The following is a 17487-nucleotide window of genomic DNA, read 5'->3' on the forward strand; positions in this document are numbered from 1 at the left end:
TACAGCAGGTTTTACGTGTGGTTACAGCAGGAGTGAAGTGTGGTTACAGCAGGTTTTACGTGTGGTTACAGCAGGAGTGAGAGGAGTGGTTACAGTAGGAGTGAAGTGTGGTTACAGCAGAGAGTGGAGTGAGGGGTGCCGGAGGACTCACCGGCAGTCGGGATTCCGACAGTCATTACCCCGACTGCTCAAAGCCTGACACACGGGCAGCAGCTATTCTCCCTTGTGGGGGTCCACGACCCCCATAGAGGGAGAATAAAATAGGTGGCGAGTGTAGCGAGCCACTGTGCCCGCTGTGTGTCGAGCTCAGCCAACCCACAATCGGCTTCGTTGCTGTCGGAATCCAGACTGTCGGGGTGTTATACCACACCCGGAGTGAGGAAGTGGGAAGTGGCTATCCCATCATCCCATGTATCCCAGGCTAATATGCTTTCACTTATTGTATGAATGCAGTGATTTTATCCACCATAATCCTGCACTTCCTCCTCTCTTTGTGCCATCACTAAGCACCTGCACGCCCCAGCCGTCCCTGTTTATTGGTCCACTGCCTTGTCTGCAGTGTGTGTGTGTGTGTGTGTGGGGGGCAATATTTACCTATCAGAGAGATAAGAATGCCCACTCCACCCCCAGGCAGAAAGTCCTTACCAACTTATACAACACAAATCACTATTCCTGGGTGTGCCTCCCTTACCAAGAGAATATCAGTTCATAAAGGATCATTTTCCTGAAATATGACAACCATGTGGATGGGAATGAACCATTAGTCTCAGTGATCACAATCAATTCTGTGCGGGGACACACACACATGCACAACGTATACAACATGCAGCAACATAACAGTAAGACGACGCTCAGAGGATATGTACAAAATGTTTATTCAATGTTATTATTAAAGTTACCAGGAACTGCCCCTTACTGTACATCGAGATATCCCCCTGCTACAATCAGCATCCTCAGCCTGTGTATGGTAGTGTCCGCGTCACCAGGAACTGCCCTGTATATCGGGATATCCCCCTGTTATAATCAGCATCCTCAGCCTGTGTAGGGTAGTGTCTGCGTCACTGGGAACTGCCCTGTATATCGGGATATCCCCCTGCTATAATCAGTAGCCTCAGCCTGTGTAGGGTAGTGTCTGCGTCACAGGGAACTGCCCTGTATATCGGGATATCCCCCTGTTATAATCAGCATCCTCAGCCTGTGTAGGGTAGTGTCCGCGTCACCGGTAACTGCCCTGTATATCGGGATATCCCCCTGCTATAATCAGCATCCTCAGCCTGTGTACGGCAGTGTCTGTGTCACCGGTAACTGCCCTGTATATCGGGATATTCCCCTGCTATAATCAGCATCCTCAGCCTGTGTAGGGTAGTGTCTGCGTCACAGGGAACTGCCCAGTATATCGGGATATCCCCCTGTTATAATCAGTAGCCTCAGCCTGTGTAGGGTAGTGTCTCCGTCACAGGGAACTGCCCTGTATATCGGGATATCCCCCTGTTATAATCAGTAGCCTCAGCCTGTGTAGGGTAGTGTCTCCGTCACAGGGAACTGCCCTGTATATCAGGATATCCCCCTGTTATAATCAGTAGCCTCAGCCTGTGTAGGGTAGTGTCTGCGTCACTGGGAACTGCCCTGTATATCGAGATATTCCCCTGCTATAATCAGCATCCTCAGCCTGTGTAGGGTAGTGTCCGCGTCACTGGGAACTGCCCTGTATATCGGGATATCCCCCTGTTATAATCAGTAGCCTCAGCCTGTGTAGGGTAGTGTCTGCGTCACAGGGAACTGCCCTGTATATCGGGATATCCCCCTGCTATAATCAGCATCCTCAGCCTGTGTAGGGTAGTGTCTGCGTCACTGGGAACTGCCCTGTATATCAAGATATCCCCCTGCTATAATCAGCATAATCAGCATCCTCAGCCTGTGTAGGGTAGTGTCTGCGTCACTGGGAACTGCCCTGTATTTCGGGATATCCCCCTGCTATAATCAGTAGTCTCAGCCTGTGTAGGGTAGTGTCTGCGTCACCGGGAACTGCCCTGTATATCGGGTATATCCCCCTGCTATAATCAGTAGCCTCAGCCTGTGTAGGGTAGTGTCTGCGTCGGTGGGAACTGCCCTGTATTTCGGGATATCCCCCTGCTATAATCAGTAGTCTCAGCCTGTGTAGGGTAGTGTCTGCGTCACCGGGAACTGCCCTGTATATCGGGTATATCCCCCTGCTATAATCAGTGGCTGATACACTGAGTATATTAGTATATACTGTATACCTCAATACGGTGTGGCTGATACACTGGTGTATACTGCGTACCTCAGTAATGTATGGCTGACACACTTAGTATATTAGTATATACTGTGTACCTCAGTGCTGTGTGGCTGATTCTCTGAGTATATTAGTATATACTGTGTACCTCAGTGCTGTGTGGCTGATACACTGGGTATATTGGTATATACTGTGTACCTCAGTACTGTGTGGCTGACACACTGGGTATATTGGTATATACTGTGTACCTCAGTGCTGTGTGGCTGACTCTCTGAGTATTTTAGTATATACTGTGTACCTCAGTGCTGTGTGGCTGACTCTGAGTATATTAGTATATACTGTGTACCTCAGTGCTGAGTGGCTGATACATTGAGTATATTGGTATATACTGTGTACCTCAGTGCTGTGTGGCTGATACACTGGGTATATTGGTATATACTGTGTACCTCAGTACTGTGTGGCTGACACACTGAGTATATTAGTATATACTGTGTACATCAGTACTGTGTGGCTGATACACTGGGTATATTATGATATATACTGTGTACCTCAGTACTGTGTGGCTGATACTCTATATTAGTATATACTGTGTACATCAGTACTGTGTGGCTGACACACTGGGTATATTAGTATATACTGTGTACCTCAGTGCTGTGTGGCTGATACACTGAGTATATTGGTGTATACTGTGTACCTCAGTTCTGTGTGGCTGATTCTCTGAGTATATTAGTATATACTGTGTACATCAGTACTGTGTGGCTGACACACTGGGTATATTAGTATATACTGTGTACATCAGTACTGTGTGGCTGACACACTGGGTATATTAGTATATACTGTGTACCTCAGTACTGTGTGGCTGACACACTGAGTATATTAGTATATACTGTGTACCTCAGTGCTGTGTAGCTGATACACTGGGTATATTGGTATATACTGTGTACCTCAGTGCTGTGTGGCTGATTCTCTGAGTATATTAGTATATAATGTGTACCTTAGTACTGTGACTGATACACTGAGTATATTGGTGTATACTGTGGACCTCAGTGCTGCATACACTGACAGAGGTAGCATTACATAACTCACAGCAGAGGATTCTGGGACTTGGAATCCCTTGTTAATCTCTTGCTCTGATCTTTGGTTATTGTCTGGGTGCCATTGTCCCGGTGTCAGTATGTAGGAGAGCTCAGGATGAACAGCCGCTCCTCTTCCTTGCGGATCCAGCGCAACAGACGGGAGACGCCGCTTACAGCCGATGACTTTGTCCCCAGCGGACTGAAACACACGTACAGTTCAAACGCCTCTGTCACCTGCCAAGAGTGTAATAAGAATAAAATGCACCATTCCCCATAACACAGACCCACACAATTACCCAACAGAGCCCAGGGGCCATGTCTGTCATTATGTCTGCAAACTAGCTGAAGGCTTTAACAAAATGTCTCCCAGCATGAACACAGAAAATGTCATTGGTCAACCTGAAAACTTTTCTCTAAAGTCAACAAACTGAAATAGATTGACATAAATGTATGTGGTGATACATAGCAATGCCCCCGCGCCCCATCCTCAGCCGGTCCCCTTAATATTCCCAGGTAAGTGCTGCTTACAATATGTACTTATTGCTGGTCTCCATAAACAGGACAGAAGCTAAAGTGGACTGTTCTACCCAGTGTGGTGCCTCAGTGGTATCACAGGGAACATATAACCGGTACGCACCCAGGCCAGTATGTTCTCATGGGATCCCATGTGGTAGATTGTTGTGAGTGGGTGAGAGCTGCAGTGGGCTCTGCCATGCAGGTACTGGTACAGGGCCACCAACCGTCGCCGTTCTTCTTCTGTGTCATATGGAGCCGCCATCACCGGACTGTGGAGAACCATAATAACCATAACTACAAATTACATTTCTGTATACTTCAGGAGGAACTGGTCTAAAGAAAGTGGTGAATGCAGGGAAGAATCAGGAAAGATCTGCAGAGGGGAAGCTGCGAGGATGAGGAGGACAGACTGCAGAGGGGAAGCTGCGGGGATGAGGAGGGCAGACTGCAGAGGGGAAGCTGCGGGATGAGGAGGGCAGACTGCAGAGAGGAAGCTGCGGGATGAGGAGGGCAGACTGCAGAGGGGAAGCTGCGGGGATGAGGAGGACAGACTGCAGAGGGGAATCTGCAGGGATGAGGAGGACAGACTGCAGAGGGGAAGCTGCGAGGATGAGGAGGACAGACTGCAGAGGGGAATCTGCAGGGATGAGGAGGACAGACTGCAGAGGGGAAGCTGCGAGGATGAGGAGGACAGACTGCAGAGGGGAAGCTGCGGGGATGAGGAGGGCAGACTGCAGAGGGGAAGCTGCGGGATGAGGAGGGCAGACTGCAGAGAGGAAGCTGCGGGATGAGGAGGGCAGACTGCAGAGGGGAAGCTGCGGGGATGAGGAGGACAGACTGCAGAGGGGAATCTGCAGGGATGAGAAGGACAGACTGCAGAGGGGAAGCTGCGAGGATGAGGAGGACAGACTGCAGAGGGGAATCTGCAGGGATGAGGAGGACATACTGTAGAGGGGAAGAAGCAGGGATGAGGAGGACATACTGCAGAGGGGAAGCTGTGGGGATGAGGAGGACATACGGTAGAGGGGAAGAAGCAGGGATGAGGAGGACATACTGTAGAGGGGAAGAAGCAGGGATGAGGAGGACAGACTGCAGAGGGGAAGCTGCGGGGAAGAGGAGGACAGACTGCAGAGGGGAATCTGCAGGGATGAGGAGGACATACTGTAGAGGGGAAGAAGCAGGGATGAGGAGGACATACTGCAGAGGGGAAGCTGTGGGGATGAGGAGGACATACGGTAGAGGGGAAGAAGCAGGGATGAGGAGGACATACTGTAGAGGGGAAGAAGCAGGGATGTGGAGGACATACTGTAGAGGGGAAGAAGCAGGGATGTGGAGGACATACTGTAGAGGGGAAGCTGCAGGGATGTGGAGGACATACTGTAGAGGGGAAGAAGCAGGGATGAGGAGGACAGACTGCAGAGGGGAAGCTGCGAGGAAGAGGAGGACAGACTGCAGAAGGGAAGCTGCAGGGATGAGGAGGACAGACTGCAGAGGGGAAGCTGCAGGGATGAGGAGGACAGACTGCAGAGGGGAAGCTGCAGTGATGAGGAGGACAGACTGCAGAGGGGAAACTGAGGGGATGAGGAGGATAGACTGCAGAGGGGAAGCTGCGGGGATGAGGAGGGAAGACTGCAGAGGGGAAGCTGCGGGATGAGGAGGGCAGACTGCAGAGAGGAAGCTGCGGGATGAGGAGGGCAGACTGCAGAGAGGAAGCTGCGAGGATGAGGGCAGACTGCAGAGGGGAAGCTGCGGGGGTGAGGAGGACAGACTGCAGAGGGGTAACTGCAGGGGTGAGGAGGACAGACTGCAGAGGGGAAGCTGCGGGGGTGAGGAGGACAGACTGCAGAGGGGAAGCTGCGGGGATGAGGAGGACAGACTGCAGAGGGGAAGCTGCGGGGATGAGGAGGACAGACTGCAGAGGGGAAGCTGCGGGGATGAGGAGGACAGACTGCAGAGGGGAAGCTGCAGGGATGAGGAGGACAGACTGCAGAGGGGAAGCTGCAGGGATGAGGAGGACAGACTGCAGAGGGGAAGCTGCAGGGATGAGGAGGACAGACTGCAGAGGGGAAGCTGCAGGGATGAGGAGGACAGACTGCAGAGGGGAAGCTGCAGGGATGAGGAGGACAGACTGCAGAGGGGAAGCTGCAGGGATGAGGAGGACAGACTGCAGAGGGGAAGCTGCAGGGATGAGGAGGACATACTGCAGAGGGGGAAGAAGCAGGGATGAGGAGGACAGACTGCAGAGGGGAAGCTGCAGGGATGAGGAGGACAGACTGCAGAGGGGAAGCTGCAGGGATGAGGAGGACAGACAGCAGAGGGGAAGCTGCGGGGAAGAGGGCAGACTGCAGAGGGGAAGCTGCGGGGATGAGGAGGACAGACTGCAGAGGGGAAGTTGTGGGGAAGAGGAGTACAGACTGCAGAGGGGAAGCTGTGGGGAAGAGGAGGACAGACTGCAGAGGGGAAGCTGCAGGGATGAGGAGGACATACTGCAGAGGGGAAGCTGCAGGGATGAGGAGGACAGACTGCAGAGGGGAAGCTGCAGGGATGAGGAGGACAGACTGCAGAGGGGAAGCTGCAGGGATGAGGAGGACATACTGCAGAGGGGAAGAAGCAGGGATGAGGAGGACAGACTGCAGAGGGGAAGTTGTGGGCAAGAGGGCAGACTGCAGAGGGGAATCTGTGGGGAAGAGGGCAGACTGCAGAGGGGAAGCTGCAGGGATGAGGACATACTGCAGAGGGGAAGCTGCATGCACACTGTGGCCCAGGCGCATGCGCAGTCTATTGATAATCAGCCGCTGAGAGAATTCGCACATCAGTGATCAGGACTAAGTTGGGCCCCTTGTTCCAAGGCCATGTGGACCTATGAAAGTAGTGAATGACTGAGGACAGAGGATATGTACACTCTACATCGGCCGGCGATCCTGCACCTGGGAGATTGTGTGGCCAATCACTTTGTGGCTGAGCTGTGGCCTCTGCATCTGATAAGTGACCAGAGAACTGTACCAGGGCAGAGATGTAACAAGCCACGATCACTGATGTCTTCAGTAAGACCCCATTCTACTGCTAATGGGTGACTGGAGATAGCAGGGCTGTGCGCTAGGTATCAGCATACTTTTGGCCACGTAGTGGACAGAGACCACTGGTTTTCACCTTCTCCTATGTGGACCCACTTATTAGTTACCCTTCCATCCTCCTTACCTAGTAAAGAGACCTGAACTCTTTGATTTGTAGAGAAAATGTTTCAGTTCTGGGATACCAACTTGTGCAACATCATAAAAGGGGTTTCTCAGAGCTTCCATCAATGGTCCCCAACTCCCCCGCTTCTCCAGTCTCTCTACTATCTTTCTCTTGCAGTCTGAGGCCGTGAAGAAGTCCTCCCGGTCAGTGGACACCATTAGGAGGCACAATTCAGGGCTATGGCTCAGGTACGAGATATGAGCATGGAAGAAGCCAGATGGGTTGAATTTGGGAAGACATACAGGGGTCCATGCCTCACCTTCCCTGAAGGAGCTGGATGATGTCACCAGGTTGAAGAGAAGATGGAGATCAATTGGGTGGAGATACTGATCTTTCTTCCTTACTAATGTCACCAGTTGGTTCCTTGACATCAGGATAGAGAAGACCAGGCTCTTGGCCTTTGCATGCTGGAGACAGTTTGCGGCAGAGTCCCGAAGGCCTGACACCAGGGGCAGGCAGCGTACAGCACCCAGAAGGAAGCTGGGGTCAATATCCATAGAATCCAGCAGGTTGTCTGTAATGCGCTCGGAACCAGAGAGCAGCCGGCGGAGGTCGAAGCTGGGTCGTTGCTGGAATAAGTGGTGGAGCTGAGCCCCGGTGACCAGGCTAAGAATCTGATAGTAAACGTAGAGCAATTCCTGCGCGATCTCCTGCTCTGACTGACGAGTGTGAGACACGGACACTACGACCAGAGGGGAACGACGGACAAACACCACTTTATACCCATCTGAAAGAGAGAAAGTTATCATACAGTACCAGAGAAGAGAACATTGATGCTCCCTTATCCCCGTTAGTGCACTATAGTAATAGTGTTCAGTGGCCAGCGTCACGGCCCCTGGCCCTGGAGGCACTAAGCGTGGCTTTGCAATGCACTAGAAATATGCATAATTACATGTAGAAGGACAAGCCATGGATACCGGTTTTCTATATACTGGGTTGTTATTTAATACAGGAGGTATCTACTGAAGTGGGCGATATTACAGTATATAAATGAGAACCCTATTAATAAGAAAGCCTGGGACTGAAATGAGTTGGTTAGGATGTAAAGGAAATTGGGGAGCGATTAGAAAGGCTGCAATCCTCGAGGCCACTTGAGACCAGCTGCCACTGATCACGTCCTAATATCAGTAGAGGAAGCGGAGAACAACCACTCATGGTGAACCTTAGATACAAGAATTAAGTTCAGCCTCTGCTTTCCCTGGAGACAGCCGGCAGTGAGAGCTGCTATGGGTAAGAGGGGGAGAGCTGCTACGGTGACAGACTACTTAGTAACAAGGCCGGTGGCACCAGGCGGACAAACCCTTTAAGCCACAATAGATGAGAAAGGCTAAAATATTTTACTAAATATGTACATATATATATATATATATATATATATATATATATATACACTAATACTTAATATAGATACAGCACACAGTACACAGCACAATATATGATTATTATTTGTTTTAAAGGGGGAGATGATGCTGTGTAATGGCTATGCACCGAAATATCCCAAAAAACAGTCTAATGGAACCCTTAAAACCAGCCAATGGAAACATGACTTCTATTTGTGGCACCTGCGTGGATTGACCGGATAGCATTCTTGTCTGACTCCAGAAACGATACAAGCGCCATCATCACTCCAGCTGTGCTTGAGAGCGCCTCCTCTGACCGATAGCGGGAATAGACCGGCTTTCCAGCTTCGCTCAGAACAAAGACATGCTTTTGGTGCTGGTACCAGTCTTCCAGAGTCCTGAATACCGCATCGCCATCTGAATCTTGGCTCAAGGTTCGCGGGACGTCCTTTTGCCCATGCTCAGGCGTCCCTTCCCGGCTCTGTTCATCACTCTGCAAGGAGCTTACACTCAGCTGAGTACTGAGTTTGCTGAAGTCCTCACTTATCTGCTCCATGCTGCTGATCTCCACGTTGCCCTCTGGTCCAGGACTCGCAGGGACAGGAGCCTCCACCTCCCCTGTGAGATCTTCATAGGACTGAGCATGGACAAACATGGCATCATCCTGGATGGCTCCTGTGGAAAACAAATCAGATTTGAGAGCAGCACAATCAGCGGCTAGTGCCATGTAGCGGCATGGAGGAAGACAGCGCCTCTCACCTGGTTCTTTTCCTTGTGTAAGCGCAGGGGCCGGGCTACCACACCGCTCATTCTCCTGCGATGCGGCTGCTGGTGATCCCATCTCCCATTGTGTAATCTTATGTACATCAGAAGCCATGAACCCTGCAGGAATCAACAGTAAAAATGTGTCATTGTCATACTGTACCCCGCGCTCTCCTCTACATGCCAACCGTCATACCCCGCGCTCTCCTCTACATTCCAACCGTCATACCCCACACTCTCCTCCACATTCCAACTGTCATACCCCGCGCTCTCCTCTACATTCCAACCGTCATACCCCGCGCTCTCCTCTACATTCCAACCGTCATACCCCGCGCTCTCCTCTACATTCCAACCGTCATACCCCACACTCTCCTCTACATTCTAACCGTCATACCCCGCACTCACCTCTACATTCCAACCGTCATACCCCGCGCTCTCCTCTACATGCCAACCGTCATACCCCGCGCTCTCCTCTACATTCCAACCGTCATACCCCGCGCTCACCTCTACATTCCAACCGTCATACCCCACGCTCTCCTCTACATGCCAACCGTCATACCCCGCGCTCTCCTCTACATTCCAACCGTCATACCCCGCGCTCTCCTCTACATTCCAACCGTCATACCCCGCACTCACCTCTACATTCCAACCGTCATACCCTGCGCTCTCCTCTACATGCCAACCGTCATACCCCGCGCTCTCCTCTACATTCCAACCGTCATACCCCGCGCTCACCTCTACATTCCAACCGTCATACCCCACGCTCTCCTCTACATGCCAACCGTCATACACCGCGCTCTCCTTTACATTCCAACCGTCATACCCCGCGCTCACCTCTACATTCCAACCGTCATACACCGCGCTCTCCTCTACATTACAACCATCATCCACCGCGCTCTCCTGTACATGCCAACGGCATACCCCGGCATGCTCCTCTACATTCCAACCGTCATACACCGCGCTCTCCTCTACATTCTAACCGTCATACACTCCGCTTTCCTCTACATTCCATCCGTCATACCCTGCGCTCTCCTCTACATCCCAACCGTCATACCCACGCTCTCCGCTACATTCCAACCATTATACCCCGTGCTCTCCACTACAGTCCAACTGTCATACACTGTGCTCTCCTCTACATTCCAACCGTCATACCCCGTGCTCTCCTTTACATCCCAACCAACATACCCACGCTCTCCTCTACATTCCAACCGTCATACACCGCGCTCTCCTCTATATTCTAACCGTCATACACTCCGCTCTCCTCTACATTCCAACCGTCATACCCCGCGCTCTCCTCTACATCCCAACCGTCATACCCACGCTCTCCGCTACATTCCAACCATTATACCCCGTGCTCTCCACTACATTCCAACTGTCATACACTGCGCTCTTCTCTACATTTCAACCGTCTTACCCCGCGCTCTCCTCTACATCCCAACCGTCATACCCCCTAGCACGAAGGAATAGACGCACAGTGTCTATTCAGCGACGCAGAGGACGAAAAGGGGGCGTGGCCCGATGGGGGTAATTTGCATGTGGTCCGCCCTCATTTGCATATTCCACGCCCCCTTTTCGGCACGCGGGTCCCACTTCATACACTGAAGAAGTTGGGAGGTATGTGGCTGTGCCGGTGCCTCCCCCATCACTGCATGTGTGTGGGCTGTGGGGATGTGTGCACATGATGGGGAACTTTTTCGGTTCCCTGCAGCAGCTGAGCTATAGTGTTTGTGAGGACTGGAGTCTGTGACTGTGTGTATAACTCCGCCCAGCGTTATACACACAGTCACAGACTGACAGTTCTGGCTAAATATATAAGAGATGTTTAGTGTCCGCGTGGCTCTGAAACACTGCCATCTAGATTTTGAAGCATTTGCTTCGAGCTTGCTTACACTGCCATCTGTTGGCAGCTAGTGAAACTACATCTATTAGCTTTCAAAGCATTTGCTTTGAGCAGACTTACTTGCTACTAGGAAATGTTAAGTGCTCAATAGGGTTGTGATGGACACAGAGTGTTACCTGGTCTACGTGTAATACATGTCATATTAGACATATATTATACGACTGCCATATTATAGGCATAATGACAATTATGAGCTTGTTGGTTGGTGCTTTATATCTCTCCACAGAGTCCTGAGCGGAGGAAAGTCAGTGACTGAGATACATTATGTACCTGCTATTTCCAGGCAAGCTGGTTACACAAGGCAGCGCACCCTTCCTCCCTCCCAGGTAAATGCAGCGTTCCTCTGATCACACAGACACAGTGCAACTTTGTGTGTCAGACCAGTGGGAAATCACATAACACACACATACACACTGTGGGGTGAATAACAATCACCCCCTTACCTGGCAGCTCACATTAGTGACATTCCGGACAGCACGTTCTGCCTCTGATCCCATATACACAGAACTCAGTGAGGTCAGGGACGTGTGTCTGATGCATTGTGGGGATTGTAGTCCTCAGCTTCAGTCACTGTAGTAAGACCTGGGATTATGGTAAGAGGTCATTACTACAGGAATACTGAGCCCAATTCAGACCTGCTCGCTGGGCTGTGAGTGTTCAGAACCCAGCAGTCAGGTAAACGCCCCCCCCCCCCCCCCACACACACACACAAAATCCCGCCCAAGTGTTTGGCTGCGAATATCATCCGCAATCACTCAACACCAAATGGATTCCCCCGTTCACGGCGCCGAGTAAACCAAGACATATCGGCGCTGTAATGGCTGTGAGGAGATGACGTCAGCGGCCGTCCCTCCCATCGGCCGGACATCAACTGAGTTTTCCAGGGCACGCTCAGAAAACGCTGGCGTTATGCCCTCCAAATGCCCGGCAACTATCAATCAACTTGCAAATGGGCATCAATGGCTGTGATCGTAAGAACGGCTTGCGCATGTGCACTGCTAACCGAGTGCAAGCCCGGTCGTTCAATAATCACTCGGGCTGCGAATTCACAGCCCAGTGAGTCTGAATCGGGCCCATAGTATAGGCACATCAGATATAGGCCCTGATTCTAATTCTAATAATGCTAATTTGGTGAAGTACTGCGCATATTCTCATATGCGCATGTGCAGGGCTTCTGTTCGGGCAGTCGGGGTGGGGCTCGCACAGTAGGAGGGGGCGGGACGGCGGCAGGCCATGGGAACGTCCAGCTTTTCATGGCTGTGAGGCAGTGTGCCAGGGGCAGGCGGATGACGTGACATGACGTCAGCCACCTGCCCCGTCTTTATCCCGGAGCCCACAAATATAAGTCAGTCTCCACAGACTTATGAGCCCTGGAGAAATCATTCCATGGCGTTTTATCGGCAGGGTGGGCACTCTGGGACTCAGTAAGCTGCGATCTTCACAGTTTTCCGAGCCAACCAGAATAAGGCCCCTAATACAGAGGTATATTACAGCGGGTATATAACATTATATTACAGGGGGTATATTACAGGGGAGACACTGTAGGGAGCAGCAGGGATGAGTACAGACACAGTACGGATAATTGGAGACACAGTAGGGATGAGCACAGAAACTGTAGGGAGCAACAGGGATGAGTGGAGACACACTAGGGAGGAGAGAGAGGACACATTAGGGAGCAGCAGGGATGAGAATACACTATAGGGAGCAGCAGGGAAGAGTGGAGACACAGTAGGGAAGAGTAGAGACACAGTAGGGAAGAGTAGAGACACAGTAGGGAAGAGTAGAGACACAGTAGGGAAGAGTAGAGACACAGTAGGGATGAGTGGAGACACATTAGAGAGCAGCAGGGATGAGGAGACAAAGTAGGGGTGAGTAAACACACAGTAGGGTGCAGTATGGATGAGTGTAGACACAGTAGGGATGAGTAGAGGCACAGTAGGGAGCAGCAGGGATGAGGAGACACAGTAGGGGTGAGTAAACACACAGTAGGGTGCAGTATGGATGAGTGGAGACACAGTAGGGATGAGAAAAGACACAGTAGGGATGAGTAGAGACACAGTATGGATGAGTAGAGACACAGTAGTGAGTAGAGACACAGTAGTGAGTAGAGACACAGTAGGGAGCAGTATGGATGAAATAAGACACATTAGTAAGCATCAGGATGAGGAGACACAGTTTAGGTGAGTAGAGTCATAGCAGGGAGCAGTACGGAGACACAGTAGGGATGAGTGGGCTCTGTGAGGAATTACACCTGTGCTAGGCACTGATTGAAGAAAGAACAACAACTCCCAGCATGCACCGACCTTACATCGATCGCCCCCGTGTCCTATGTTGCGTTAGGACCCCACTTCCCAGCAGCCCCTGCACCTCTATGCTATCGCTATGTCTCTTGCGCGGTGGCTGACGGGATGCAGCCTCAGCGTCAGTGAGGAGAGAAGACTGCAATTCCCGGCGTGCCTTGCGCGGGCTCCCTCAGACGCACTTCCGGCGTGCAGCGGAAGTCTGTGTATGCTTCATCTCTGAGGAAGACTGAGGAGGACGGCGGGCGAGACTGAGGACGGCGGGCGGGACTGGGAGCGGTGTGACCGGGACGGGGAGCCCTGTGAACCAAGGTAAGCAGGTGAGTTTCCGTAGCTGGGGGTTGGATGGGGGCTTCTGGGTAGTCATTGGCCGGGGCTTCTGGGTAGTCATTGGCCGGCTTATAATACATGTAGCCTAGACGTAATGATGGGACATTTAGCCCTACCCCTTGCAGAGCACAGAAGATGCCTAGGGCTGCTGTAACATTCTGCGACTTGTAGTTCAGTCTCGGGCTTACAGTGCAGGCAGGGACTGGTTACATCTTTAGGGCCAAAGGATCCCTACATCAGCTGTCTGTCTGACAGGGCTTGCTGGGACTTGTGGTTCCATTTCATCCAGGGGTGTTGGTGTGTTGCTAGGCCAGCAGGGAATCCTGGTACTTGTTGTTCTTCCTTTTCCAGGGGTGTCAGTGTGCTGCTAGGCCGACGGCATCCTTAGACTTGTGGTTCTACTTCATCCAGGGGTGTCTGTGCATTACTAGGCCGATGGTATCCTGGGACTTGTGGTTCTACTTCATCCAGGGTTGTCGGTGTTGCTAGGCCGACGGCATCCTGGGATTTGTGGTTCTATCTGCATTCACCTTATCCATCAGCCTGATACAGCTGTGCATGCTGACATATGTGGTTCAGTCTCCTGCACAGGTCCACTCGCTCCCAAATCATGCCTACATCAGCTGTATGGCATAGAGGGCTTGGATGTGTGGTTTCGCTGGTGTTATGTGTTGCCCTGTGCTTTATCACTCTAATGGGGAATTCAGTCCTGCATGGTATGCTGGTGCTCGGCTGTGTGCTTATCATACAGTAACAATAGTGTCGATATGACAAGTCTTTCTTCCCACCTCTATCTCTCTGCTCAGTAAACCTTTCAGCTGCTTTGGAAAGAATAAAGCAGATTTTACCTAGTATGAGCAGATGATTTGGCCTCCAGGCAACTGAGCGACCACAAGAGGTGAATTCAATTCCCGACATCCACACAATGGGATTATTTTTTTTTTTTTTTACAAAATCAATATGTAGGTTTGTCTGAATCGCCCCGTGTGTGCGTAGCAGGTGATAGCTGCGGTGCAACGCATCGCTATCACCTGGCCAAATAGTCAGTGCAGGCAAGAGTAATCTTGCTCCACTGTGTATTTGGCCGAGGCTCCCGGGGCTGGCAGGACATAGTTAGCAGTCTCTCCGACGGCTTAACTACATTTTTATATAGAAGGGGTCTCAGCTGAAATCGCCTGGGGCTGAGTCCGGTGTGTTCATGTCTTTAGATAGACAGGCTAGGTAATTTTGATTAGATCATAGACTATTATTAGTTAGTCAAAAATCACTTGGTCAAAATCTCCAGTATCTCACAGTGTGTATTGACCTTTATCGTCTGTATGTAAAGCCATGTACACAGGGCGAATCTTCTAAGCGATTTTTGACTACATCATCAAAATTGTTTAGAAGGTTTGCCTGAATTGGCCTGTGTGTACACAATGGGCGATACTGATGCGTGGCCCAACAGCGTCGTTATCGTCCGACCGAATAGAAACAGCAGGCAGTAATATTTTGTCTAGACCAGTGGTTCCCAAACTTTTGTGAATCACTGCACCTTAATCAGAATTTTTTTTACGGCACCCCTAGGCCAAAAGTTTCTTGACAATAAAAAAATATTAAATAAGGTAATTTGTGTTTTATGTCATTCCTAGGTTAGATTTTGTGGTAAGTGATAGAATTCCTTTCTGTTTGTCCACATAAATAATTTTTAGTTGGTCCTGGACCACCAATCCAAGGCACCCCCGCAAGTGTCCTGAGGCACCGCAGAGTGCCTAGGCACACCGTTTGGGAACCACTGGTTTAGACACTTGACTAAGCAAAATCGCTTAGTCAAAATGAGTAAGCCTCCAGCCATTGTGTACACCCCTTAAGCATGAGAAAAATTGGGAAGTTTTGGCTAACCACCTAGGAGAATTTGGCTATGTAGTCAAAATCTCACCATGTGTACACCCCTTTAGTCCGGGTATACCATTTTTAATTGTGGCCATAGAACACTTCTGCTTTCACACCGCCAAACCTGCTTTGACCAGGTATTTAAAACGGGTCAGCGCAAGTTTAACCCCTTTCACATCGCATGTGAAAGGGTCTAAAGCAGGTTTGCGTTGTGAAAGCAGCATGAGACATCCCGGAGATGCGCTTGGCTGTGACCTCTTGGAGGGGGATCAGGCACCAGAGCCCGCACCTAGACTGCCAGCAGGAGCTCCCGCACTGCAGGCCGGGAGGAGAGCTGTAGAACGCTGGAAGGGTAAGGGCAGGCGGTCTGACACTGAGCATTAGCTGGTCCACTCTAAGCCAGCACAGTGCATATTTAATGAGCCAGCCACTCATTACCTATGCACATATGTAATGAGCGGCAGGCTCATTAAATATGCACTGCGGACCAATAGTAGTCACTGCTGCCTGGGTACCGTTTCAGACCCGTTCAGACAGCAAAAAAACGGGTCTGAAACGGGTAGGACCCTGCTTTTTTACCATTTTCAAAATCATTGTGTTTCTATTTAATAATGTAACACGTTTTGGCACTGTAATAACTTTGGAATAGATCATTTTAAAATCCTTTCTTCAATATTAGTCCTACATATAATTTGTTGCATGTCTATATAAATACATTAAGGCCACAGCGGTTGATATAATTTTAGGAGGCAGCGATGCTGTTACAATAAGACACGCATATATGGTAACCAGCTGCTACTATACAGTGCTGTACATGGAGGTGACCGTGGTGCGTAACGTGTAACAGCGTTTCCTGCATTGTCACTAAAAGTCTGTATTTAAGCACTGATATGCAGACCACACTGTACTAGAAGCACCACATCCGAGTGACACCCCAGGCAGGGAGGAGGAACTGCACGGGTTATGAAAGGTGCAGGCTGCTAGAATGAGCACTACAAAATTACTTCTTAATAAATGAATTAGATTTGTCTTCTAATGTTTTTATTTTATTATTACTTTACCCTGCAGGCTTATCTGCTTGCTGTGGGAAGACCCCTCTATAAAGGCTGGAAAGATGTGGGATGACACCCAGCCACAAAACCCTGGTTTCCGGTAAGTATTGCCTTTTATTGCTCTTGCAGAATACCCAAGGTTAGAAAGCAGAATCGCACGTGTGTGTACGGATTCTATGTTGGAAGTCAGCCACCAGCAACATCGCCGTTCTCTCTGCTGTACGTGGGCCCTTATTCTGGTTCACTCGCAAAGGCAAATTCCTTCTCAAATGGACAAAACCATGTGCACTGCAGGTGGGGCAGATGTAACATGTGCAGAGAGAATAAAATTTGGGTGGGGTGTGTTGAAACTGAAATTGCAGTGTAATAATTATGCAGCCAGTATGTACCCAATAACTCACACAAATCTAACTCTCTCTGCACATGTTACATCTGCCCCACCTGCAGTGCACATGGTTTTGCCCATTTTCCAAACAAATTTGTACTGCAATCAGATCTGAATAAGGGCCATGGTTTTATCCATTTGAGAAGTAATTTGCTTTTGCGAGTGAACCAGAATAAGGGCCGTGGTGTATAGTGGCTTTGACTGGTGATGCGTTCTTGTGTGTATACAGTATGGCCACCAACCCCTCTCCCGCTGTTACTGGATCTCACATTGGCAAGCAGTCTGCTTCCCCAGCCCCCCTCGCCTGCTCACTCCTGAGATGTGAATGATTGGTGCGTTCACCCTGGTTTCATACACCTAAGGAACCAGATGGACAGCACCGTCCCTTGTTAATGACTTGTAGGTTGGGTCATTTTAAAATGACCCAAGTCCATATTAAAATTCATCACCAACGTTCTGAGTT

At 50.3% G+C, this 17487-nt stretch overlaps 2 protein-coding genes across 8 annotated transcripts in view; one reads left to right on the forward strand and one right to left on the reverse strand.

Annotated features, from left to right (window-relative positions):
* Positions 1-871: 871 nt before the first annotated feature.
* Positions 872-13517, reverse strand: MON1A (MON1 vesicular trafficking associated A). 4 transcript variants are annotated; one of them, XR_014454296.1, is made up of 8 exons: positions 13389-13517; positions 11529-11667; positions 9183-9305; positions 8646-9098; positions 7045-7810; positions 3968-4115; positions 2803-3564; positions 872-2502 (listed from the first exon to the last, which is right to left on the reverse strand). XR_014454296.1 is itself a non-coding variant. In XM_083155847.1 (7 exons), the coding sequence occupies exons 3-7, from the start codon at positions 9298-9300 to the stop codon at positions 3424-3426; spliced, it is 1626 nt and encodes a 541-aa protein (XP_083011973.1). In that variant the 5' UTR covers positions 9301-9305; positions 11541-11667; positions 13389-13517; the 3' UTR covers positions 872-3423. The 4 variants fall into 4 exon arrangements, 3 of the variants coding, with proteins under 3 accessions (XP_083011973.1, XP_083011972.1, XP_083011974.1); XM_083155847.1 differs by having other exon boundaries at positions 872-3564; positions 11541-11667; XM_083155846.1 differs by having other exon boundaries at positions 872-3564.
* Positions 13518-13538: 21 nt separating this feature from the next.
* RBM6 (RNA binding motif protein 6) overlaps positions 13539-17487 on the forward strand; it is a 38325-nt gene continuing 34376 nt past the window's right edge. For 3 of the 4 annotated variants that reach the window (XM_083155840.1, XM_083155842.1, XM_083155843.1), the window contains exons 1-2: positions 13539-13705; positions 16656-16739. In XM_083155840.1, coding sequence (XP_083011966.1) covers positions 16702-16739 — 38 coding nt within the window. In that variant the 5' untranslated portion in view covers positions 13539-13705; positions 16656-16701. The remainder of the gene's footprint in view (positions 13706-16655; positions 16740-17487) is intronic. The other variant, XM_083155841.1, reaches the window with a different exon arrangement.

This window comes from Crinia signifera, chromosome 8 (genome assembly GCF_055691185.1).
Source record: "Crinia signifera chromosome 8, ASM5569118v1, whole genome shotgun sequence".
NCBI lineage: Eukaryota > Metazoa > Chordata > Amphibia > Anura > Myobatrachidae > Crinia > Crinia signifera.